Source organism: Scatophagus argus, chromosome 20 (assembly GCF_020382885.2).
Source record: "Scatophagus argus isolate fScaArg1 chromosome 20, fScaArg1.pri, whole genome shotgun sequence".
Taxonomy (NCBI): domain Eukaryota; kingdom Metazoa; phylum Chordata; class Actinopteri; family Scatophagidae; genus Scatophagus; species Scatophagus argus.
The window spans coordinates 16,929,163-16,955,448 of NC_058512.1; the positions used below are offsets into that span (position 1 = coordinate 16,929,163).

General features: G+C 39.9%; 1 protein-coding gene across 5 annotated transcripts; it reads left to right on the forward strand.

The window, feature by feature from the left end:
* Positions 1-41: 41 nt before the first annotated feature.
* Positions 42-22,786, forward strand: sh3bp2 (SH3-domain binding protein 2). 5 transcript variants are annotated; one of them, XM_046375602.1, is made up of 13 exons: positions 42-153; positions 15,302-15,441; positions 15,594-15,696; positions 16,602-16,719; positions 16,912-16,979; positions 17,569-17,654; positions 17,746-17,823; positions 18,038-18,794; positions 18,927-19,050; positions 20,132-20,187; positions 20,553-20,628; positions 21,186-21,245; positions 21,385-22,786. In XM_046375602.1, exons 2-13 carry the CDS (start codon positions 15,306-15,308, stop codon positions 21,520-21,522), a joined length of 1,800 nt encoding a protein of 599 aa, XP_046231558.1. In that variant the 5' UTR covers positions 42-153; positions 15,302-15,305; the 3' UTR covers positions 21,523-22,786. The 5 variants fall into 5 exon arrangements, with proteins under 5 accessions (XP_046231558.1, XP_046231557.1, XP_046231555.1 ...); XM_046375601.1 differs by lacking the exon at positions 42-153 and adding an exon at positions 4,137-5,462; XM_046375599.1 differs by lacking the exon at positions 42-153 and adding an exon at positions 13,401-14,046.
* Positions 22,787-26,286: the final 3,500 nt, after the last annotated feature.

The window sequence follows — 26,286 nt, forward strand, 5'->3', positions numbered from 1 at the left end:
GTTGAAAAGAGGGAGGGCGTCATGACACTTCATGCAGAAGCTCTGAAGTCCCATACCAGGAAGTGAACTAGGCTGAAGGGTTCTGTAGGGCTCAAACTACTGATGACACAGACACGGAGAGGAGAGCTACACCACTGACACAGCACTCCATGGGTAAGTTTGAACTTTTTAACAAGCTGTGAACTTTTATTTTCTGTTTTAAAGCATAGCTGTGCTGCTGCTAGATTTGTTTAAGGAGAAAGTGCTAGTGCCACACACACAGAAAGTGCAGCTTAAGATATCCAAGTCTGATACTGTAATTTTTTTTCTGCTATTTATTTTGTTAGAATTCATATCATGTTTTTGTCAGTTTAGTCACTTCTTGAGTCCAGAGAGAAAAGCTACAAAACTACAAACTCCTGTGCAGTGGAGTGTAGGGCTGGGCAATGACTACATATCACTAACTCAGCAGAATTGCATTGTGATGATATGACCTTCAAATTTCTCAACAAATTACTGTTGTTCAAATAAATGGCTACATTCAGGCTGGAATTTTAAAGTAAAATTAGTCTAAAAATATGATTTCAAGTAATGCATAACAATGGAACACAACTTTAACTTTCTTAGCTGTCAAGCTCTCTAGTCAAATGGCTCAGCAGTCAAGTAAATTTTATGTAGTCCAGAATCATGCATTAACTCAAGGGTCTTTGTCTATAGTTAACAAAACTATATGTTCTCAGACGCTATTGGGATAAGGAAAAAAATATACCTGCAAATGATACTGTTGAGATGAAAAAAAAACAAACAAAAAAAACATCAGAACCAGGAATATGGATCCGGGAGGATGTTGAACAGCTTTGGACGTCATTACATTGATAAAGATGACAGTTCATTTGAAATTCATTTGCCATTTCTGAAAAAAAAAGCAGGCTTCTTCATTTTAGCCTGTGAATTTAAATTTTGCTGGCTGAAATAACAACAGTCTGATTGAACGACAGCCTTGATAATTAAGCCTAACCCTGTGCCTTTGAATGGAAAGTCTCGACTGAAACTTTCTGAAGTTTCCTGTCATCTCATGTAAAAATGAGAACCCCTGAAAAGGGTGTTAAGTATGCATATGAGGACTACATTAGGCTAACTGAGACTAAAGTTTACAGGTTCGGAAAAAATCGGCATCCTTACCTGAATCTGCTAGTTTCAGTCTCACTGCTAGTTATATTATTGGAACTTGGATTTTATATTTTTCCGATCATTTGCTGTAATGTGATAAATACAGTTATCACAAAAATATCTTTGTTGACATTTTAACAAACATTTTGTATCGCTCAGCACTCAAAATAGACTCTTTGTTGCGTCAGTTACTCTAATGTTAAATTTAAAAGCAGACTTTTATTTTAGGAATCTCTGGATCTTTCTGATGCCCTGCTAAGCTATGGTGATGGTAGCATTACCACAGGGTTACAGCAGTGTGTTGATATGTTTTTCACTCTTTTGTGGATTTGTTTTGTATTGCATAGTTTTTAGTAAGAAGGTTATAAACTTTAAGGCTGTTTGAACAGACACCTTCTGATTAAATCCGGTTCTGCATACTGACTTGAGTCCTTCCAGATCCCTCAATATACTGATCTGAGTTACTTGAGTCCTTTGTGTCACCTGAGTCAGTATGACCAAGAACCTACCAAAGACACCAAGAAATGTTAGCTACACGATTGCTATGTGGTGTCGTGACTTTGGGATAAATAAGATTAGTAGGGTATTAAATAAACATCATGTAATGTAACATTACTGCTGATAACCCAACAGTCATGATTGCTGTGGATCCAGATCTGTTTGGCGCTATGAGTCATGTGCATTCATTCAGCTCAGTCAGTTACACCCTGATCCAGCTGAGCCAGATCAGCTATGTTTCCAGCCATGCAGGAAGTTTTTTTTTTTCTGACTCGACATCGTTGGCCCCCTGATTCCCCTGATGACGAATAAGGTAGCAACTGCTGCTAGTGCATGTAATTTATGCTATTTGTTGCAACAGTTTCTTGCTAACAACTACTTAGAACGGGGTAGATAATAAAGAGATTATGAATGGTGTGATTTATAATCTTGCATTTATATGAGTTGTTAGCAGACATTATAGCCAAGGACTCAACAGATCCAGGCTAATGAAGAGGGGGATTTGTGAATCTTGGCTATTTTTAGGAGCCAAGTGAATTAACCGACTGACGACTGACGCTTGTATTGTCTAATTCATTCGGGGCCATACAGAGCCAGTTAGAATGAAGTGACGTATCTTATTGGGTACACTTCTCTTGTTGCCTTTTTCACTAATAGACGCCAAATGTTTTGTGGCATGCTACTCTTTTTCTACATGTGAATGTAAAGTGGCAAAAATAGATGTAGATTTGGACTGAAGTCATGAAGCTCTGATGTGGTAATATACAGTAGAGGAGATAATAAAGACATAAACAAAAATACTGTTCTTAATACAGTTCAAAAGAACTTTTTAAGCATGTAAGTTCATTGTTAGCTGTTGGTAGCAGTATGTGTAACAAAATCTCAAAACAGAGTTTTGTCACCCAAATCAGTCAAGCAAATCATCTCACCTAAATGAATTGCTTCAGCAGAGAAACACTATGCAGTATGCCTTGATCGTATACGTAGTTCGACAACTCCTACATAACGTTCTGTGAAAATGAGCCTCATCTTTGCACAACTGTGAACATGTAGAAGCAAGGAGGAATTATTTTAGTTTTAGTTCACTTCAGTAAACCTGTAAGCAGCTGACAGCTTCACTTCCATTCATTAAAGCAGGCTTACATACGTTAACTTTTGTTTATTCTACCATCAGGTGGACAGTGGGTCCTCTGTTAGTATACCCCCTTCTTGATCATCCGTTTCCTTGACAAATGGTAAGCTGTGATTGGCTGGGGTCCAAAGAGTCACGTCTCAGTCATACCAAGAATTCGTGACTCCATGACCACTTTTATAAGTGGTCCTTAATCAGATACAGATTTGATTTTTTTCTTTGCTGGGTCTGAAGAGTCCCATTGGAATTCATGCATGTTTTATATAACTCACTTCCTGAAGTGTCTTCTTGTGAGAAAGGTGCTGACAGATGTAGTTAAAAGTAGCCCTTGACATCCTGAAATCATGAATGAAGTCTATTTCTGTGAAGCTATTTCTGTCATGTTGCCGCCACTCCTCCACACACCTCCACGTGTTCTGTGTGACAGTGTGACCTGATGATGTTTTACACTATTTTTGCCTGTGTGGTTCAGTTCAGGTTCACACCAGTATCGTATAGCAACAATAGTTGGAATACGTTTACTTATGTGTGCCCATAACTTAAAATAGGTCAGTGTTTAATTTTGGCTTCAAATGAAACACAAGTGCTGGTCTTCTTGGTGAAAGACTTGAAAGGCTGTTTCACCACTCCACCACCTCAGCCTCTCCCATGTACAGGCTTTCTCACTCTGTATACTACATCACCCCATAGTTTTTTTTTTCCCTCTATTTCATTCAAGATAAAATGACATAAGAGTTTGACAGCTTGACAGCTAACAGCGTATTATGACTAACAAAAAGTATTTCCTATAACACGCGAAATGACTCAAGAAATTGGTTGAATGTGGTGAGACCAGGCTGTAATGAGTCAAAACAAAACAGAGAGAGCAGGCGAGGTGGAACAGATGGAGGTAAAAGAAAGAAAAGAAAGCAAAAAAGAGACAAAGACAAGGAGAAAGTGTTCAGGTTCAGGGTTATGTTTACAACAATGCAGGTGTTGGCACTGCCTTATCTTTCCATTTCTGTTGTAAGACAAATGCAAAACCAAGATTGGATTCAGCAGAGGGCCTCGAAGTGCTAACTGGCTAACCGTGTCTGACTGTTGTTAATGGACCATTGTAAGTGGTCCATTAACAACAGCTCTCTCCACCAGCAGGAGAAAGCAGAGCTGCGATTGTTTTTCTGCAGCACCACAGACTGCACTGCCAGCTCACACTGATTTCAGATACAAACTGTCCTTAATGATGAAGGATGATTAGTATTAATCACTGAATTCATTATGAACAGCAATCAGATGTTTGAAGAATATGTCACACTTGCTTGCTTTGTCTTTGAGTTTGTGTGGGTTTTTTTTTTTTTTTCTGGCTTGCTGACTAACAAAGAGCTGGAGGTTTCAAAGTGGGCAGGTGACTCACTGTAACAAGAACCGGTAGCCCTCACTAATATGAATATCATGTCACAGCACACACTTGACTGTGTCTCTGCTGTGTGTGATAGAACTGCCACAGCTGTGCAAGTCTTCCTCATCAGCCCATATATTGAAGATGTGCTCTAAACCCAATCTAATCTTCTCTGAACATGTTTGTCTCTTTGGTATTAATGTGGAATACTTTAACCGATACAAGTTAATGTCTGGAAAAATAACTGCTGACTAACAGATCAAGCACTGATAGAACAATCAAGATGAAATGCAGAAATTACTGGACACCAGCCCACCTCTTTTATGCATTTACTGATCAAACTTCTGGTAACCACCACAAGTACATCACAGTGGCTTTTGTCAACTTGTGACGGTGCTTCTGTCTCTCCCACTAAACAACTCCAGAGAATATGTTTAAGTACAATACGAAGATGTGTTGGTGGTCTGTAAGACTGAAATGATGGTACATATGAGATGTGTGTGGAACGGGAAAGTATCAAGTGTGTATGAGCACATACCATGAAAGAAGTTGTTCGGTCACACACTTCAGATATAACAAATAAGAAGTGGCATGACATTATACCTGTAGCCTCACACAGGAATACTTAAGTTTCAGGTCGTATTTGCAGGCATCTATAGGTGTGTGTGTGTGTGCAGTCAGTTTTTGACCGCTGTATTGTTCCACTCATAGGGGGTGGAAAGTCCCGCGGCCTTTTTTCTGAGGTCCGAGCGTGTGAGGCATGTATGTGTTGAGGTGTGGGTTGTATCTGACAGCCAATCACATTCTAGCTCTGAGGAAGCAGGAAGGAACATACTGCAGCCGGTCTGCCAATGAGAAGCCATGGTTGGAGAGGATGGAGGAGGAGGCCCCTTCAGGAAGTGACTGGCAAAATATCAAGCGTTCAGACCTCTAACAGACTTCCTAACCAGCAAGACGACTTATTGTTCTATCTTCCGTCCTTCCACTTGAATTGTTTTTCGTCTTTCTGCTTTTAATCTTTCTCCACTCATCTACTCCTTCATTGATCTGTATTCTTATGCTGTTCTTCCGATTCTCACCACTCCTTTAATCTTGGATCTGCGTGTGTCCATTTTGCACTCGGTCCATCCGACAGTGCGTCTATTGTCTGTTGCTTGTGATTGAAAAGTATGGTGGTTTACTGCGCTGTGTTGCCGTTGCCATGTCCACCGACATGTCAGCTCCATCCATGAAGAAGAAGAAGTCAATTGCGAGGAGCTCGAAGCCAAGCGTCAGGATGTGTGTTCAGGGACAGAGGAATGTCATGTAAGTTATCTTCACTCTTTGTTTGCATGGCACATGTTGTGTTGAAGACTTCATCTTCTGTTGTTGGTCTCATCTCTGACATCCACTTTTTGTTACTTAATGTATGAGTGTATGAAGCAGGCTGGAGGTTGTGCTTACCTGCCTTGGTTTGGTGACCAAGTTTAAGATTTGTTTGAAGGAGTTAAGGGATATCTTGGAAGCTGGATTCTGTCTTCATCCCTTCTGATTTCTGTGATTTCTGACACTGGTATTTTTAACTATTTAACTTGGGTATTAGATGTGGTTTGGAATACCACTCAGCTGAAGGGTTACATCAACTATAACGGCTAATTGTTTGATTTAGTAATGCTAAATCCAGTGAAGGAACTGAGTGATTGCTTGGCTACTCTGCCCACTATAGCTGGAGAATTTCTTCATTTATGTCTTAATCTTCTAACTTTACATTTTTATCCACATTTGTATGTCTTTTACATATGCTGTTAACTCAGAATTCATTCATTTGATGGCTGCTGTTTCTATCGTAGCACCCTTCAGTTAGTGTAGAGAACAAGTTGCGCCTGTTAGGAGATGGTAAACATGTATGCATTATTTCATAACAACACAACATTCATCTGACATCCTCAGAATATAAATGAGCACTGTTTTTAGCAGCAACACTGCAGCAGTCACTGCAGTGTCATATTGAGTACTTTGTATATTCACCTGAGATCTGTGCAGGCAAGTAGTACGATGCATAATTAAGAAGCTAAAGTCTAGCATGATCAAGTAAATTAGAGTTTACCTGAAGTGACCTTTGTTCCTAAAGAGCTCCTTTTTGGGAGTATGGAGGAAATAGTCATGATAAAATCAATGCCACCAATACAATGTCTACTGTAGCAGATCACAGAGCAGAATGACGCTATTCAACACAAACACAAAAGAGAGCAAGAAGGGTACGAGGGCGTTAAACCTGTGTCCTTTGAGGTTGTTATACTGAATGCAGCTTGATTACAGAGAGTATGATGTAACCACATTGCAAAGTACATTATTACAAATCCAAGTAGGTTGTGCGACAGATCACTTCCTGCTGCTATTGGATGTATCGGATGGTATAGGCATCATGTAGTTTCATAGAAATACACCTTTCTTCAATTCATAGTTTTTTGCGAAATATAGAGCAATTTCACCTTTTAGTATCTGGAATGGTTATGTATATGACACAAACCAAAAAAGTTTGGAAGCACTGGTTTGATTTTGTGTTTTGTAAGCATATCTATTTTTGTTTGTTTTAGGTAAAAAGTACAATATTTCTCTCTTAATTATTGTGAAGTAGAAGTATAAAGTGGCAGAAATGGACATACTCAAGTAAAGTACAATTGTTTGGAAAATGACCTTAAGAATAGCACTCTCTAGTGCTGTTCTTAAAATGCACTTTATTACTTTCCACCATTGCAGCAGAGTAACAAAGAAAAAAATACCAACAGTAGAGGGAAAATCACACTGTGGGGAGTCCACAGGTTGTTTCCCATAAGATGCGAACATTTAGTCATTGTGGGCAGACAGTTGACATCGTTGAGACCACCAAAATGCCTTTGACTTAATGTTTTTCCACTGAGATTTGAGTAGAAAATGCCATGTGACCAAATCACTGAGTAAAGTACAAAGTGCCAAAGTCACAAATAGGGTTTTTATATGATGACACTTTGTTGAAGGTCCAGTTTTCTGCAGTGTTTAGTTATTTTATACTCTACCCTTAAATATCGAGACAGATGCATTTTATTTTCCTGTGGATAATCATGTGGTCGTGATGATAGCGATGGTGTACCAGTCACGTTAGCTATCAGTTGCTGCTTTGCTAAATGCTCAGCGAGGTTTGTATCAGATACAGACAAGAGGAAAGGCAGCATTTACAGGAAACGTGTTCTCATTTTTGACCCCATTTCGGGGGGGAGGGAGGGTGGGCATGTAGTCAGTGCAAAATCTCAATGCTGTCTCTGTCTCTTCCTGCCTCTCATTCTCTCTCCGCTTCAATATCTGTCTCTCTCCAATCCGACATGTGTATTCTGTGTATTTTTTGTTGTGTTTACTGTTTTCAGGAAACGCAGCTACATTATGATTTTTTATCTTCACAAAGGGTTAGGATTAGGCAAGTCATCTTTATTGTTATGATTAGGTGGTGGTTAAGCCTCCAGGAAATAAATGCAAGTCTATGTAATGTCCCCAGAAGTGATGGAAACAAGACTGTGTGTGTGTGTATGTGTGTGTGTAAGTGTGCGAGCATGTTAGTCTGAGAGGAATCCTTCCTGTAGCTGTTGGAACTGTCACGGCTGTGCTGTTCCTGTGGAGTACAACCATATTTGGAGACAGGAAGTAGTGATGCATTGGAGAAGTCAAAGGTATAGAAAGAGGATCTGCTTTTACTATTTCAGCTTTCAATGAATCCACTGCTGCAGGTGTGTGTGTGTGTTTGTGTGTGCATAACATTATGATCTTTCCTCTGACTGTCAGTCAGTGGAAGCTCATCATCAAAATATTATCATTGCCCCAAGAGTTTGGAGACTCAGCTGCAACCAGTTATGTGAAAAGAAGCAGAAATCGAACATTGGAAATGTTTTGTGTCGGACTTCATGTGCATTGCTCCAAAATTTTAGTTTGGACTCAACAGCCTAAAGGTGCATGAGCTCTCCATCTGTAAACAGACATGCTTACAAATATCACAGGATGAACCAAGCTGGTGCATGAGGCCTACAATTTACTGCTAAAAACTGTGCAAGTCAACAAAATCTTACACTGTGAGCTTGCTAGCATGCTCACAGTGACAACGTGTTCTCCAACAGCAGCAGAAAGTGCAGCTGAGGTCGATGGGAACGCCAATATTTTTGCTCTTATTCATTAGAAAACAAAAGCAGGGGACAAATTTAAAGACTGAGCTGATGACAGTGCTAGATAAAAAGGCATACATCAGACTAATCAGCTAAAATGAAATCATTTAAATGCATCATGTATGTATTTTTCACCTTTTAGGGCATGGTATTATGGTGAAATCCTTGCTGAGCTGTAAATTACTATTGCTATTTTTCGAAAAGCGGTAGGTTTCATTGCAGACAAACCAAACTGAAAACATCTCAACACATTAGTTAGCTCCTTTCTTATATTTGCCAGCATAATGTCAACAGATGCCAACAACATTCCAAAACAAAGAGATGACATCTTTAAATGGGCACCCACATGAAAAGAGGACTCATTTACAACAACATGAGATAAAGAAAAGAAACAAATAAATAATCATCTTTCTAGCTGCATGTCCAAGTCCTGTTTAATTATATGTCAAACTCTAGTTCTAACACAAGGTGGAAGGAATTCATTTTTAACACCATAGCAAGTTACACTTCCTGCTTCAAATTTCAGACGGTTTTCCTTCCAAGTCGTCAGTGCTCACACATTCTGTCACAGCCTTATTCAGTCAACTGGACACATAAAGTGGAAGAGGAAAAAACTTCAGAGTGCAGACTTCTCTAAACCTCCTAAACCTCGGTTTCTATTCACATGTTCGCACCTGAAAAATGTGAAGCTGAACCAGTGGAGGCACCGTTGTGGTCGGTCATCAATGGGAACAGGAAGCGTGCTGTTGTAGGTAAAAATGCAGTTCTGTGTGAAAGCATCTATTTCCTGAGCAGGACAGACAGCGGTTTACTTCTGACATTTCCCTCTGCCCGGGGTTGTGTGTTTCTGTGTCTTGCAGAGGCAGCAGAGGCTTAATAATCAGGTTTGAGGTAAAACACACACATGCATGTGGGGGCTTTGGATGTGGCTGCCAGCACCTGACAGCTGTCGAAATCACAGCTGCTGAGATGGCGTGTACACATATGAATTTAAACTTATTTTGTCCCATATTTTGGGGGCAGCTGTGGCCTAGAGGTTGGAGAAGCGGTTTGTGATCGGAAGGTCACTGGTTCGATTCCCCCACTAGGCAGGAAAATTTTGAGTATGGTGGAGTGATAATGTCCCCACCCCTCCATTAGCTGGCTGATGTGCCCTTGAGCAAGGGACTTAACCCCCAATATGTATGCTCCCTGGGCGCCTGATGCAGACCACTGCTGCTGTGTGTTTCACTGTGTGTTGCATGTGTGTGTGTTTCAATCAGTGATGGGTAAAATGCAGAGTAAAGTAATTTCCCAGTTTGGGATTAATAAAGTAACTTAAATTAAATTAAAATTAAATTAAAGTTGTCATCCAAAAAAAAAATATTTTGTGCTACAATAAAGCCTGAACAGTGCGGTAGGACACAGTCACACTGATAATCAGAAAAAATGCTGCATATCAGTTTCGATAATTGCCCCACTAAAATAAACCCATGCCAGACATAGATGTAGACATTTTTGTATTCCCCTGCCACTGTCACGTCCTCATGAGTAAATTTAACAGGAATGCTGCCCCATGATGTCATACATCAGGGGTTTTCCATCACATAGCTGCTCCTCTTTCAGTTTCAATTTCTCTTGTAAGACTGGTCAGCCTCGTGTCATTGCTGTGTCCTGTGCAGCCCTCCTTCCTCTCCGTTAGACTCTTGTCACATATAACAGACTAACAAACTCACATCCTCAAAGACATTTTTGTCATGACTTGCAGGGTGTGTAGCGTTTGAGAGGCTTTCAGAGATGGGACGTTGCTGTTGTTTGGGCTGGCATTGTCCTTGTTGTCTTCTATGAGGATTTCTTTGGTCCAGATTAGTATTTAATAAATAAAAAAGCCCAGAACATTATGGTTTCATGCTGGTCAAACTTCCGCAACAACAACTGTTGGCCATCATTGACAAGTTGCCATGTATTTTTAGCTTCACGGTAGCTGCTGTCCTTAAGTCCTGTTTGTAGTGAGGGAGCAGACAGTGAACACAAACATTCACTGTGTTTTTGAATGTGTCTTGTCTTTTATTGTGGAATGCAGCTCCTTTTCATTATATTACCAGTAGTTGATTTGACAGTCAGCTCTACATGTGTTAAATTTCCATTAAAATGGCTTAAACATCACTGAAAACGTTACAGTCTCGTAGAGAATGCTACCTTAGACCGCTGCTGAACCCAGACATAGTTTTATGTGGTGTGTGTATGTTTATGTCCAGGGAGGAAATATGTTTGAATGAGTGTGCTTCTGGGCTATGCTTCCTGACAAACAGCTGCTGTGCGATTAGCATCTCTGGTGCACAGATGTCAGCAGACTACAGAACAGCAGCAGGGTGAGAGGGTTCAAAGCCTCAACACACTTTTATCCTTTTTAAATAAAACATCAACAAAAACTGGTTTTAGGAGTGCAGAGTTTAATGAGTTATTCCATGATGCTGTTGTTTCCTGCATTTTCAAATAAAAAGTATATTTGTGGTCATCTGTGAATAGTTTAAATTCTGGCTTCTCATACCTTGAGGACATTGTTTGGATAAGCTTCAATACTCTGAAATCCTGTAACTCCACTGACAGAGAAAGACTGTATTTCACCACCTCATTCATCATTTCCTCTGAATGGAGGCAGTGACCTCACTTGACACGTTTACTTATTTGGTAATCTGAGTGATCTGGAACTCAGTCATTCAGCAAGGACAGGATTCCCTTTCCCATTGTGGTTGTTTTTGTAAGGTACTTGTTAGTTTTCTAATATTTTTATGGATAAAAGACTTTTTGCACATGTTGCACAAAAAACAATCTAGGTAACAAAATTATGGCAAACATTTTGTTAATCCAAGTCCCTGTGAACAGTATTGGGGCCACAAAGTTTGAGAAAAAGTTGTTTTTTTGGGTTTTTTTTGCAAATGGAGTCACAGTTTCAAAATATTACATGCTATATTAAATATATTCCAGATTTTCAGCACATTCCCATCTCATCTTTTCACATGTCACACGACCCTGTGCTTCTGGATGAACCTTTAGCCTTTAGCCTTTAGCCTTTAGCGTGTATGGCAAAGCCTTCCTGCAATTAGGCCTAACATGTGACTTAACATGAAAATGTACTTTGGTTAAGTTTAGGCACAACAAAATATAGTGTTTAGGCTCAGGAAAAGATCGTCCACATGCGTTTGCATTCATTGGACACAAATTACGCACTGGGAATAAGACTTAAAATTAGATCTTTTAATTCTGTGACATTTTCTAATATTATTATTTCTTAATTGTCATAATATTACTAGTTTATTAAGAATAATTATTCTGAATCATTTCAGATTTTCTTCATATGAGACAAAAAACGCAGTCAGATGGAGCCAGTGGGAGATGCGGTTTTTGCTGAAGCGCCTGCAGCACTTAGCAAGGCTCTGAAGTGTCGTTTTAAGTGTTTTCTATTTGACGGCAATCTTAACAAAGTCTTTGCAATTTAAATTTTAAACACCACACACTGTCAGCAGCCCAGCTGTTTTAATGTATGCACTGAAAGCTGTTGAAATGTGACTAAAAGAGCAGAAGATGAAAGCATGTAAATTGGCCTCTAAATGGTGAATGAAACTGAGATTTCAGTTGACGTGAAAGAGATAGTTTAAGGGTGTGCACTGCAAATAGTAAATGTCGGTTGACAAGTGAGCAGCAGTTGAAATGTCGTGAATGCGACTGACAGCGTGTTGCCATTCCTTCCCGTGTCTGCCTGATCTCCCACGAGCAGATCCTTCTCCTCTGGAAAAAGGGAATAATGCTGAAATATTAACTTTCAGGCCTCTTCCTATAGAAAACAGGAAAATGCTGAGTGTAGTGTCAGAGTTTTGTCTGCTTGATGTGTGTGTGTACGTGTGCTCTGCTGTAGCTGAACGATGACTTCAGGAAATCCTTGGATCGATGATAAGCAGCTGGTGACCTCACTCACACTGAGCTGAGGTTTAGTTAGCTACAGAATGGAGGCTTTTTATCTATTGTGTCTGCTGGTTATCAGCAAATGTTACACTGGACTATCGGAGAAGCAAACCACATGGTAGCCTTTGTAGATCTTCTTGAAGTCCTCACACACACACAGACACACACACACACACACATACAGGGCACTCGGAGGTCAGAGACAAGCCGCAGCTCCACCCTGGTGATTTATTGTTTCTCAGGCAAATTTTTTTTCGCCTCCACTTTGTTTGTTTTTATCAGCGTTGTATTCTCACTCCCCCCCTCTGTCCAGACTCTCATCTCTCTAATGTTTCTCTCTTTTTTTTTTCTTACTAAATTCTTGGAGCCTGACTCAACATCTCACTTTCTGCCAAAGGAGTAACTGAAGGCACAACTTAAAATTCAAGAGTCAGGTCGACGTTTTCTTGTTCTCTCTTCCTTCGCAAGCATTTGGAGAGGTTTTCATTAAACTAATTGAGAATAGTGTTCACTTGTAATTTCCCTGATCTGAAGCTGAAGCTGCATTTCATTGGTGTGGAGTTGTGTTTGGGTGGGGTTAACACAGTCAGGTCATGAAGTGAAAAAAACCTACCAGTATATGTTTTGTGCCTAACAATGTGAGGGGTAAGGACTCCGCTGTGGTTGGAGAACAAAACGTGTGTCGGTCTTGTCATAGTCCTTTGTTACAGTCGCATCACATTATTAACAGCTCCTGCATCAGCTAGCTAATGTGTGAAGTAGCCTCTAATAGCTTATACTCAGCTCTACATGGGCCTAAGCCTGAAGTCAAAGTCAAGCTCTCTCTTCTGATTCATCCCACTTCCACCATTTTTGCTTGTGCAGCAGACATGCATGCCTTTGAGGATGAACTGGCCAAAGGTTTTTCCCCACTCTGAATGATTCTTCATATCCTGCCTCCATCACAGCCACGTGTGGCAACCTGCTTATCAAACAGGTGGAAAGAAGGCAGATTTGTTTCGGTACACTGAATGGACAAACAACCATTCCTGTAGGTTTATCTCAGAGAAAGGGAGTGGATTTTGGAACGAAGTCTCAGATGTGGTGTTTTTCACTTCATCATACACGTTCGCACACACACACACACACACACACACACCCTCCCTCTCTTTCTCTGAAGTCAGGAGATGCTGTCGATAGACGGGAAGTTACACATAAACACTTGAGAGGATGAAGGACTTCACTTGGGATGTTTATTTCAAATACTGCACTCTCTTTCTCCCTCATTTTCCCACATTCTCTCTCTCTCTCTCTCTCTCTCTCTCTCTCTCTAATCTCTCTCTCTCATACAAACACACACACACACACCTATTACATGAAGCTCTGAACTCTACCAAAATGACTCAGGACATTATGAGTTTCCTGTCTCAACTGAATGTGTATTTGTTCAAGCAAAACTGTGTATGAATGCGCTTGCTTAAGTTCACTATCTCAGTTTGAGTCTGTTTATGAGAGAGGGAGGGTGAGAGAGAGAGAGAGGGAGATCAGCAAAAAGCAAGAGAGCATCAGATGGTGAAATGAAGACCGAGTGATCAGGGTAGGCAAGAGAGCAGACCGACAAATCCTATGAGAAGCAACAGTGAACCCACTGAGGGCAAAAGGAAAAGAACAAGGCTGAGTCTGTTCGGCATCTCTGCCATGGACCTATTGCCAGCGTTAGCATCCACAGTGTTAGCCTCCACAGTCAGTCGGCTGAGGGAGAGCGCCGCTGTTCAGAGCATCAACAGGAGGCTCAACATGAGGTAGGCAATGCCTGAGGAAGTCACACCTGAATCATTCACAGGACTTGCTGACAAATACTTTCTTTTTTAAGATTGAGAGAAAAGTTGAGGTTAAGAGGATATAATGAATTCTAGATGATGCTTTGTTTGTTTGACTGTTGATAGCACCAGCTGCCAGATCCATCGACGAAAATCAGTGAATCACTGGCCCCTGTGACAAAAGAACGGGACTTATGAAAGGTGTTCACGATAAGCTCAGAATGAATACGCCAATCATGTGGGAGCAAACCTTTTTGGTATTTCTGGCATTTCGAATCTTTTCAAAACACACAGATTTCAGTTTGCTTTTCGAGAGCAATTATGTGGACGAGGTCGTGGCAGCTGTGGCTTGAGGCAGCAGTCGCGGTCCTGAGCTGTGATTGGTCTTGGCAGTTGAACGATACTTCTTACTGTGTGATCAAGTTTCAATTGTCATTACCGTCCATGTGGAACAGCCCAAAATGACACAGCGCACAGCTGCACAAGAGCCTGGACAGAAGTATACAGATGTTTACACCTTGTCATAGCACAAAATGACATGTCATCAGTATACTGATACCAGTCAACCAATGACTAATTTCTTTTGTCCTCACTTTTCTGGCGCAGCCTAAACACAAAATCTTCTCAAACCAACAACAGCAAAAGACGACATACCTTCACTTTTCATAGTAATAAATACACTCTTCATTAGATTTCACTGCTCTATTGATGTATTTTTTGTCACCTAACCGTTACAGTAGCACACAGATTGCAGATTTTGAGAGTGAGAGCTTATTTTATGGTTGAAAAAACATTTTTGTTATTGTTTTATGTTCATTGGTTAGGGGAGAATGAGGAACAAGCTGGACTGAAGAAAGATTGCAAGATAAAACATATTCTAAGGTTTTTATTAATTTCTCATGAACTAGAGCACTTGTTGGAATAAAAGATAATCCTCTATGGTCTATCACTGCATGTGTATTGACTCAGAGGACTAAGCAGCCTTTATAAGACTTCTCTGTAACCGCTGCTGTGTGAGAGCTTGAGAACTTAGTTGATAAGAAACCAGGTTTGGTAACAGAGAGGCTTTCCGGATCATTAACAAAACTAATTTCTTCACAAGGCTACAGTTCGCTCGCTCCCTTTATGTTAGAAAGAGATATGAGGTGACCATCTTCACTGGTAGATCCGTAACACACGTCATGCAATAAAAATAACATCCTCTCCTCACCCCTCTTTTCCTCTCGTCTCCTGGCAGAACCATGTCATCTCCAGAGGTGTGCTGGCCGGTGCCGATGCGAGCCATTGGGGCTCAGAACCTCCTCACCATGCCAGGAGGAGTATCCACCGCGGGTTACCTCCATAAGAAGGGAGGCAGCCAATTCAGCCTCATGAAATGTGAGTTGATGATATAAATGTGGGTGGACAGAATAAGTGGAATGTCTGGCAATATATTGTTATCTCAAAATTGTTTGTTTATTTATGTGAATGTTCAGCTTCAGTACATGGGTGGATGGATGGAAGCATTGCTAATATCTGCTGTCTTACAGGGCCTCTGAGGTACATTATCATCCACAAGGGCTGTGTCTACTATTTTAAGAGCAGTACCTCTCCCGCCCCACAGGGGGCATTCTCTCTCAACGGCTACAACAGGTCAGTGAAAAATTCAGCCGCTGAGTGAAAACATGAGTAAGGTTATTTTTAGCATACTTTCAGACTTGCAGCTTGTTAACTAACTGTATATGGTGGTTACTAATGTAAACCAGTCTGCTTTATCAATCTGCTTTATATGAGGCATGCTGAAACATGTGTTTGAGTGCATTCACACACGCACCACTTTCAGGTGCTCGTCTGAATCCGAAGGAGGGTGTGTTCGCATTTAAATATACTGCAGTTGTTTAGAAGTATGTCATACTGAGCTCTAATTAAGGAGTAAGTTCCTCGTGATACTACAGTACTGGCACGCTGAAGTAGTTCATGCAGTCTTTTATTATTCATGTCCCAGCAGCTTGTCAGAGGGACAGTAGACAAAGAGGGAGTTGGCTGTTCCTCCATTTTGTTTAAAGTTCTCTCACATTGTTGAATGGAGCAGAAAGCAAGTCTGTTCATCTTTTTAGAAAGGAATCAACACCAGTGTGATTGGTTGTTACTGGGTTGCGCTCCTGCACATCAAAGGACATCTGCATAGACTGAAACCTATCTCAGCTTCCTCACATCGCCCCGCTTGGTGCCTTTTTAGCCTTCGTGTAGTGGTTTTTAAGGTTTAGTTCACAATGAATTGCATCTTCTTGCATCTAGGGTGTTTGAGTGTATGCATAAACAGGAAGTTATAGAGTATAGCAAAAGCAGCCGAATCTTCCCCTGTCTATAGGAAAAGACAAAGTGCTTTATTCTTTTAAATGGGGATGTATTAACTTCACTCAACACATCCCCAGGCTATGGCTGTAGACATGTCGATTGAAGGTAGCTCAACAGGACAGAAAGTCACCAGTAGAGATTAACTTTGTGTATTTCCCCCTTACAGAGATTTGTCATAACACATTTCTCCTCTTCCACAGGGTGATGAGAGCAGCAGAGGAGACGACATCCAGTAATGTGTTTCCTTTTAAGATCGTCCACTTCAGTAAGAAACACAGGACGTGGTATTTCTCTGCAGCCAGCGAGGATGAAAGGAGGGTAAGAACATACAAGGGCTTAACTGTGAACTGAACACAATTTGAACAGTCATTTCCATGCCCTTACTTTTTTTTAGTATGAAAGCTCCACAAATGATAAAATGATGATGAAATAATGATGGAAAAAAAAAGAATCATTCAGACAACGCATGCGCACACGACCACCTACTATGTATTGCTATTGTTTTTGCAGAAATGGATGAGATACCTGAGGAAGGAGATTGATTACTATAACGACAGGAAAGAGTCTCACATCTCAAGGTAACTTCAGCAAATCATGTCATATTTCTCAGTATTCATAATATATAAATCATCATTGTTACTATAGTATATATCAAAAAAAGACAAAAAAAAAACATCGCTACCAAATCTGACACAAAGCCAGCATACCTAATGGTTGTGTCATAGCTGTACACATCAAAAACTTCTCCTTTCTCACAGTCAGCCTTTTCTTTTTTTTTATCTCAGCTTTTTGGGTTTATTTTTTTTTATTTTTTTGTTTTTTAATCAGTGTGATCTTACCTTTAACGTCTGGCCGAGAGCTTTGCAAACTAATTATCATAGGTTGCAACAGCTCAGCAGACACTTGCGACACTAATGACACTTAAAGTTTTACCTCACCAGACACTAATTCTGGTTAATTTCAGGTTAATTTATAATTTATGCAGTTTAGCAGTTGAAATGGCCTCTAATCCATCTGGTTTTTTTCAGAACATATGCTGTTACTGGGACTGGACTTTAGTAGCTCATTTAATATCCGTTCATTGTAGTGAGTCTCTGCAGTGCTCAGAGAGCCTGATCTTTCTATCCATCTTATCTTATCTATTCATGATAACCTTTTTTGCCACAGTGACTCCGATTCGGATGCCGACAGTTTCTATGGCACGATTGAAAGGCCCATGGATATCAAACACTCCGTCAATGACATAGACCATGGTAAGACCACCTTGGTGAATACATGCACATTTAACACACACGTTATACTTTTGTGTTATGAAACCGTACCACCCCTCCTTTCTGTGCTTAGATTATGGTGAGGATGATGATGAAGACGATGAGGAGGACTATCTGAAGCCAGACAGCGACTGCTCACAGGCATCCTCAGGTGATTTCACACACTGATACTGAAGCAGACAGATGAAAGAAAATATTAATACACTTGAGTGTAAATGAAATAGTTTTTAGTTGCATGAGGACATAAAATCCACCTTCCAATCTTTGGTTACATCAAGTTTGTAGTTTATGTATGCTTTACGTATGTAGTATTTACATGTAGAGGATAGAATTTAACTCTTTACTCTTTAACTTTACTGCTTCAGGTCGACCCACTGGCCCGCCCCCCTCCTACCCTCCTCCCCCAGTGCCGTCAACATTGCACCACCGTCAAGACTCCAGTCCAAGTTTCCACAAAGGTCCACCTCCTCCCATCCCGTCACAACACAGAATCCCAACCAGTGCATTACCCCAAACCCCTGCACCCTCTGTCCCTCCTCACTCCATACTGAAGGACTCCAACAAAGGCCCACCTCCTCCTCTTCCTCCCTCCACCCACCACATGCAAAGGTCCCCTCCTTTCACGCCACCACATCCTCCCCCTCCCAACCCGAAGAGAACTCTTCAGACCAGGGCAGCATCCATGGGTGGCCCCATGAGCGACAGGAGAGAATTTAGGAATCTGTCAGCCGTATCAATTCAGTCCCCTGCCACTCTACCCATCTGTGACCAGTTAGAGATGAGGATGGTCCTAAATGGTCCTGCCCACTGCCCCCTTGAGGATGGAGGAACAACTGGAGGGAACAACCACCATGGGGTGACGAGCAACCACCACAACAAGCCGAGCCTAGCGAGTTCTCATTCCATGCATATTGGAGGGCCCCTACCCAGACCTTTGATGTCAAACTCCCTGTCTCTCAACCAGATGTCCTCAAGTCACCCACCACTGCCCGGCCACCTTCCAGTCCCTCCCTTACTTAAATCCGGATTACACAGTAAGGCAGGAATGCCCAAACCGCCTCTGCCAACAATGAAACCCAAGCCGCCTGCAGCCATTTCCAAGCAGCCAGGAATCCTACTTCAGTAAGTTGAACTCAAGCACATAAAACATTCATAACAGAATGCTTAAAAAAAACCTAGGTGTAGATCTTTCACTCCGAAGAAACACAAAAATGATCTGTTTGAAGCTGCCTCACTAAGATGTGTTTCCCCCAGAAGAGCATCTCCTGAGGGCCAAAGCTTCCGTTCACTGGGAGACGAGTCGCCCACAGAGATCAGGAGGAAACGAGACTTGGTCAAACACAGCGGAGGAGATGAGTCTGATGAAGACTATGAGAATGTAAGTGACTGAAATCAGGTGACAACTACAGGCTTATGAATTACTGTGCACACATGCTGCTTCTGTGCTGCTCACACAACAGGACATCATTTTTGCTTTTACATGAAGGTGCCCAAACCACAACACTGATCCCATTCCAGGCATATACATTTCAAGATTATGCCACTTGGAGAAATCCAAGACTGGATTAAATTGTTGCGATATTATGAGGAGATCACTTGAGAAGTCAGTATGGGGCAGATTGCAGCAGTTTGTCAGGAGTAAATGTGATGCATTCATCACAAACATATGTGGTGCACATATAGTTTCAAACAAAGTAGCAGCTGTAACAATAGCACAGAATGGATTCACATAACCACAAGGAAGGTTATGGCTGACGACTGAGGTTGGATACTGCTCTTTTCCTGTCTCACACTCATTTCCATTGAAACACTTAGCCTTTGTATTTCATCTTTTATGAACCTCATTCCATCCTCCCTCCCTCAAGTGTTGAGCTAAATTAATTTGATTTCAAAATTGGACAGTAAAATGGGTGATTTTCTCTTACAAACAGGTACATTGTTAACTTAATATTTAAATATTTATTTGTGTATTATGCATCAGAAAACCTCTGACAGGACATTGTCCATTTAGAGAATGGAACAATAGTATTTATCCAGATTATAAATTGTGACGCTTTGACAAAACATCAAAACAACAAAAGAAATATTATATTTTTCATTTAGTATTTTAAAACAACTGACTACTACTTCATCAATGCCATTTGAGACAAGTCAATAAAATTTTGACCTTGTTAAATATTGCTCATATGTTAATTCCAAAGCCTGTGCTTGTCAATCATTGTGAGGTCACACACGCCTAAAGGCAGGTCTAAAATGTGTGTGTGTGACCTTGCCATCAATATAATTTTATTGTTTTATTGTTTTTTCTACTAACTACAGATCTTTTAGAAATATTAACAAACTTGAATTTTTCAAACAATTTTTTGTGTGTTTTGATTTGTTATTTTATTTTTTAGCATCAGTAATAACCAATAAAAATGTTCTTTGAGTTGTGTTTAACCAGATGTTTCCCTCTGCAGGTGCAGTTGCCAGACTCTGTGTTCATTGACACGATTGAAACAAGCTTCGTAGAAAAGTAAGATATATACACTTTTTAGAATATAAAGCTGTAAACTGAAATATTCCTTCATCTGGACCATAGCTGTGCTGCTCTGTATGGGATGTCTGCCCTCTAGTGGCTAACAAAAAACTGCCTTCTCTTTCTGCTTTTTTCATGCAATTATTTTACTGACATCGTCTTTGTTATTTCCTTTATTTATGAGCAGTTTCTCTTGTTATTAACACCAGTTTAAATATATATTTGACAGATGGAGAAGAGAAAAAGCACACATTATTGTTTACATGTGTTCTTGTCCAGTCTTTCTTGCAGCTGTAGTTCACTAGACGTCTTAACTATTCTTTGATAACACATATTTTTGTGTCCATTGTTTGCACCTGCAGGTTATTCAAAGAGAGCTTCAACCCTCCACAGGATGGACTGTACGCTATCAGAAACTCAGGAACCAAAACTTCAAAGGTACAAAATAAAAAGCTCTTGTGATCTAATGTTGCACAGATGTAATTGACTTCTGATTTTGTTCTTTGGAACATGGGTATAATATGAATATTGTGTATATTCATACTTTAGACAAAATTAGACAAAATAATGGTTATAGCAATATTATGAAAACTAAAATCCTAGTCAATATCTTGTCCCTTTGTTGTTGTTTTTATCTTGTGGCAAAAATTGGGTTGGATTTAAGGTTAAACATAATCTAATTCACACACAATAGCAGAAGATTGATTTCTGAAACAAACCTCACAGATCTTCAGATTGAATTGTCCATTAACTTACTATTAATATTATGTAATTAAATCTATCTGCATCTACTGTTTGTGTTACATATCCAATTATGTCACGGTCTTATCATTTCTATTTCATTTGTGGTTCGTTTTCATATGCGATCATTAGAGATAGACAGAAAGCGGTCACTAACTCACGATCTTTTGTTCTGAAGCCTGTGACACTGATGTAAAGTATCACCTGAGTCTGACTAACAAGTCGTATTAACATCATTTGGCTGTGTTGTCCAGGTGCTGGTGGTGTGGGATGTCGGTATTGGCAAAGCCAGAAACTACCGACTGTTCGAAGAGGTAAGGAACTCCCTGCTCTCTGTTGAGTATTTACTGTAAAGACATAGTTCTACACATATATTATTGTGTTGTGAAATTAGACATAATGACATTAGAACACGGGACCAAAGTCTCCTGCTCACTGCTGGTGTTTTGACAGGAGGAACACATTTGTCTGGACAATGAAGTGACCTTTCCGAATCTGTCATCTCTGATCGAACACTACTACAGCCATCCTCTTCCTCACCATGGCTCGCTCTGCCTACAGAAGCCTTACACAAAGACTCTGTGCATCTGATCAACTTCTAAACACACAACACAAAGCAAAGAAGAACAGAGTCGGGGACATCTCTGCAACTCAATGTCCCATGAGACATATTCACTCACACAGGTTAAATAACTGTCACAATGTATTGAAATAAGTCATACCTCTTACACCTGTGGAAAAGAAAACTGATCATATTTCACCTGTTGTTGCACCAGAATGCACTATAAAGTGATAGGGATAGGTACCGAACTTACTTTAAGAGAAAGCAGACTCCTATCTTAACGCAGCAAGCTATGCTAATCTTACATTGTGCACTGAAAACATGAATTAATGAAAATACACATCAGTTAGTTTTGACAAAGATCTAATGAAGCGAATATTTGAATTAATCAGACACCTGCTCTTCTACTGAAACATCGCTGCTGCTTCATGCAAACAGAACAATCTGTGAGAACAGGAAAGTGTGAAATGTGCTCTGTCCACAGAGGGGCGCTGTGACACCAAATGACAGTTAACAGTCCAATATTCTACTGCACATCAGCCTACCGTATGTAAGCAGACATAAGAAGCTTTATTGTAAATGGTTTATCTTTAAAATTTCTTAAAATCACAAAAGCATGTTTATTATTTCTTGTTATAATTTCTATTGTAACAAGAAATACTTCTCATTAGTGTCGTCAAGATGATTTTTTTTCTAATATATATTAAGAGCTCTTTTAAGGTTCAGTCACAACAGTGATATTCAGACAATATATTATATACAATATTCAGGTTGAAAATGATTAATTTTTAATTTATGACCACGTTACTGCCAACAAGTCGATAGTGTGCAAGTCGGGGTTAAGTGAACTGTTTGTTGACAGGGTTCAGATATGGAGAACATTTGCCCACTTACCTAGCGGTTCATGGCAAGCATTTAAGTGTTAAAGAACAACAGTGTTGGGACTGAAACAGCCCTGTTGTCTCTTATCCTCTAATCACGTGACCAAAGATCATTCATTTCTGGCCAGTTTCAGGACAAAATGACACAAAACATGTCATCCCAGGTAGAAGCAGATAATCTAAACCTCAGGTGCCAAAGTCAGGAGTGAGAGGGCAGCAGTGTCGTTACGTATTTCACAAACCTCCAGTAAATTTTCAAGACATCACAACATCTCACAGTGTTTGACTTTAATACTGTAAATAACTTTATATTTATATGTAAATGCTGTATATATTGTGAAAAAAATCTGTAAAAATGTAAATATGTTTTCTACAGAAGTATATGTTAAGAATGTATAAAAGATTACTTAGAGATTCCCCTTGTTTTGTCGTCTTATTTAATTTCTATATCTTAACTTAAAGTTGTGTAAAAAAGTTATTGACCCCAGCAAACCAAGAGGTAAAAAGATTTATGAAGCTATTTTTTTATATTAACTATTTATTTGGTCTTCTATAAAATGTCAGAAAATTCTAAAAGACATACCCAGAACCAATGGTGGAGAGTTCAAAAACATTCCACAGCCACAATGTGTTCACATATTTACAGTCTTCAGGTTTAAGAATGTGGAACCAGAGACTTTCTGCTTGATAATTGCCTTAAACAACTGATTGCTCATCAAAATAGATAGCAATTTCCTGGGGCCCAGCTAATCAATTGATGAGCAAATTGTTTAAAAACTAAACCATTTAGTATTCCGACTATAATTTCCTGATTCTGTTGTCACAAAACTCCAAGCCAGAAGATCAACAAAACATTAACAGATGCCATAAGTGAGTTAATTTGAGATTTGATGCTTGCTGTTCTGCAGCCAGATGTCAGATGTTGGAGCTTGATGATGCTGCACACGTTTTCATTCTTTACTTGTAACAGCCTGTCAAGGCTGACAGAAGGACTTTTTACTGTATCATTTAAAGCTAGTACAAAATGTGTGTTGATTTTTTATGCAAATAAATTCTGCATCACCTCATCCTGTAAAACCAAAGCAAGTTTGAGTGTTGCTTCTTCTTTGCCTTAATCTGTTGTGTGAAGTTGAAGTAGGACTGAAGACTGGATCTCCCTCATGGAGCTGTTTGTTCACTCTGTTTTCCTATTCAAAATTGCTCCACTCAATAACATGTTTTACACAACTCAGGTTCTCTAAAAATCAGGTTCTCTAAAAATCTCTTAAGCACCAACCAGACTAATTCACAAATGAAAGACAACGTCTGCAGATTTGTCAGCACATATTTTCATGTTATTTACAAAAACACGACCTAACAACTTAAAGCTTCTTTTTCTAGTTAATAAAATAAAATAGTCAGACCACTGGTTATTCACTGAAAACATTTTTTAAAATTAAACTGGCGAGTTCAAACAATGAAATTGTTTCCCTCTGTTATGAGTTCTCAAAGATGCAAGTAGACATGACGTTTGCATCTAATCACACTAATCACACAAATTGCATGTATTCACACAAGTTGAAAATATTCAACATTTGCTGAAGAAATTGCGTTTTTAGTGGAGTGAAGACCAGACCGAGCTCAGCCGCTGAGAGCAGAGAGCTCTGTAGGAGAGAGAGGAACACAGTAAAAAATATCCATAATTGGAGTTTTGCTCACATCGGTAAAAGTGTATTGGGGAAGCAGCAGCAGCGACCTGAGGCGGTGCCAACCAGACCTCCACTGTCAGGTGTTTACAGGTGTTTATGTACTATAGTGCTGACTACTGTCTGTATGGAATATGTGCTTTATTCATAAGCATGCAGAGAGGAGAGGGGAAAAGGAAGAAGTTGAACCAGAGCCCCTGGTGTGTGCTGAGTTCAGTCAAAGGCTGAACTGAATTCAACACACAGATCACACACCGTTGGTGCCTGATGTTGCTCACCGGCTTACAACTAACGTACATTAAGGTATTCCACCCTCCTCCTGCATCCCCTTGATATCTGTACCATATTTAATATTCACACCTTGTCTGACATGTGTACATTATTCTGATATTGTGTGGGTATATGCTCTTTTCTATTGCTGTACATATTTTATGTAGTTTTGTATAGTTATATTTTTTATATTTGATGTTATTGATGCGAAGTACATTACTGGAGGTGGCTATAAGCATTTTCCTGCACAATGCAGGGAAATCTTGAGCATGTAACAAATAAACTTGAAACTTGATGCCTTTGTTTTGGAAGCAAGAAACCTCAAAAGAGGGATCTCAGAAATTTCAGTAATGTGGAGTTGGTAAATAATCAATCATAGTAAATAATCAATCAAAGTAAAGATTATGTGTTGCTTATGTGCCAACAACAACCTGAGATGGTGATATGTTTAACCTACTTTGACTGTCGCTGTCTGTGGTGCTGAACAGCAATTATGGTTCAGTGAGAGCACACACAGATCACAGCATATTTCCAAACTGATCACTAAACAGTGCAGTAAAATGCATGACTGGATCAGAAAGGTAATTGTGATCCACCTATCCATTACCTTGTCTTAATGGATATCTTTACAGCTATGCATTCTTTTTTATTCTGATATTTTCAGTATGTTTCTCTGTGTTTCACTGTCACTGTACTGTTTATTACTGACAGATGTCATTCCTGTCAACGGGCAGGTTGAAGGTTTTAGTCAACATGGAGGCTTCAAGTAATGACAGGTTTGCAGTTACTTTCTTGATTATATACCTTCTTCCTGTGGCATCAATCATTGGAATCATTTTGCACAGTTTTACAGCTTATTTTGAACAAGAGGAATCGATCTGGCAAGGCATTAAATCACAGCAGAACCTCTTCTCCTCTTGTCCGTGCCCTCCTCTCTCAGGGCTGAGGAGAGAAAAAAAAGATCCTAAAGAGAATGGACTAACAGCTCTCCTTCACAGAGAGATAAAAACTCCCCACCTTTGGCTACAAACATCTTCAAAAACCTGGCCAAGATCTGGGCATCTGCTTTCAGCCAGTGGTGAGAGCCCCTGCAGCTTATTGGTGAGTTGAGGATAAAGTTGTTTGGTCTGAAGATGTGTTGATGTCTGTAGGCTGTGTGCACTTCTCTGCCTTATTATGTAGCTTCTCTGCTGGATTTTAAGTCATATTTTTACATGATGAAATTATAATGAAAAAGTAAAACCCTTACCGGGGGCCTGGTTTTGTGAACCATGTTTAGCTGAGCTCCTTCAGTTTTTTTTCTCTTTTGCTCTAGATGAATCTCAGATGTGTTGTTTTTCTGCTTCTATAACCCTAGCTGCTTTCATTGCACTGCTGGAGACTTACTTAACAATTCTTTCTGTTGCCATGCATGCTACGAGCCACTCCACTCTGACAAACATCACAAAATTAAATATATCTAAGTAATAACATGCAAATCCTTAAATCTAATATGTGTTTCAGTGGTTCTTTACATGATGCTTGCTGGAAAGTCTAATGGAAAACTGATGTCTTCCGTTGCCGCATGAGAGTGACGTTGGACAGCTGCCACAACAATTGCAGGTTAACATGCATTTGGGGGAGTGTGAATTAAATGGATCCATCTGGTACAGGAAGTGTTCACCTTGGGTATGTGCTGGTTGACACTATGCAGCGACATCAATCTGCCATGTTTGATTAGAGATTTTTGACAGCACACGCGACACATGGGGACAGTGGCATCACAAAATAAGGAACCCGTTTCTGCTCACATGCTCTTATGACCACTCTGTCATTGATCTTTTTGGAAAATAAATCTGAAACGTAAAACATAGTCAGAAATTTTAGATGTTCTTTCAAGTCTGAGACACTGAAACACTTGAGTAAAACTCATCCAGTACAATGAACTTGAAAAAAACACATTCAATGAACTTATACT

Coding starts and splice junctions, on each gene's coding strand:
- sh3bp2 (XM_046375599.1), top strand. CDS start 13,871: ATGAGAAGCAACAGTGAACCCACTGAGGGCAAAAGGAAAAGAACAAGG. Junction 15,697..16,601: donor TCTCTCAACGGCTACAACAG/GTCAGTGAAAAA, acceptor CCTCTTCCACAG/GGTGATGAGAGCAGCAGAGG. Junction 18,795..18,926: donor CAGCCAGGAATCCTACTTCA/GTAAGTTGAACT, acceptor TGTTTCCCCCAG/AAGAGCATCTCCTGAGGGCC.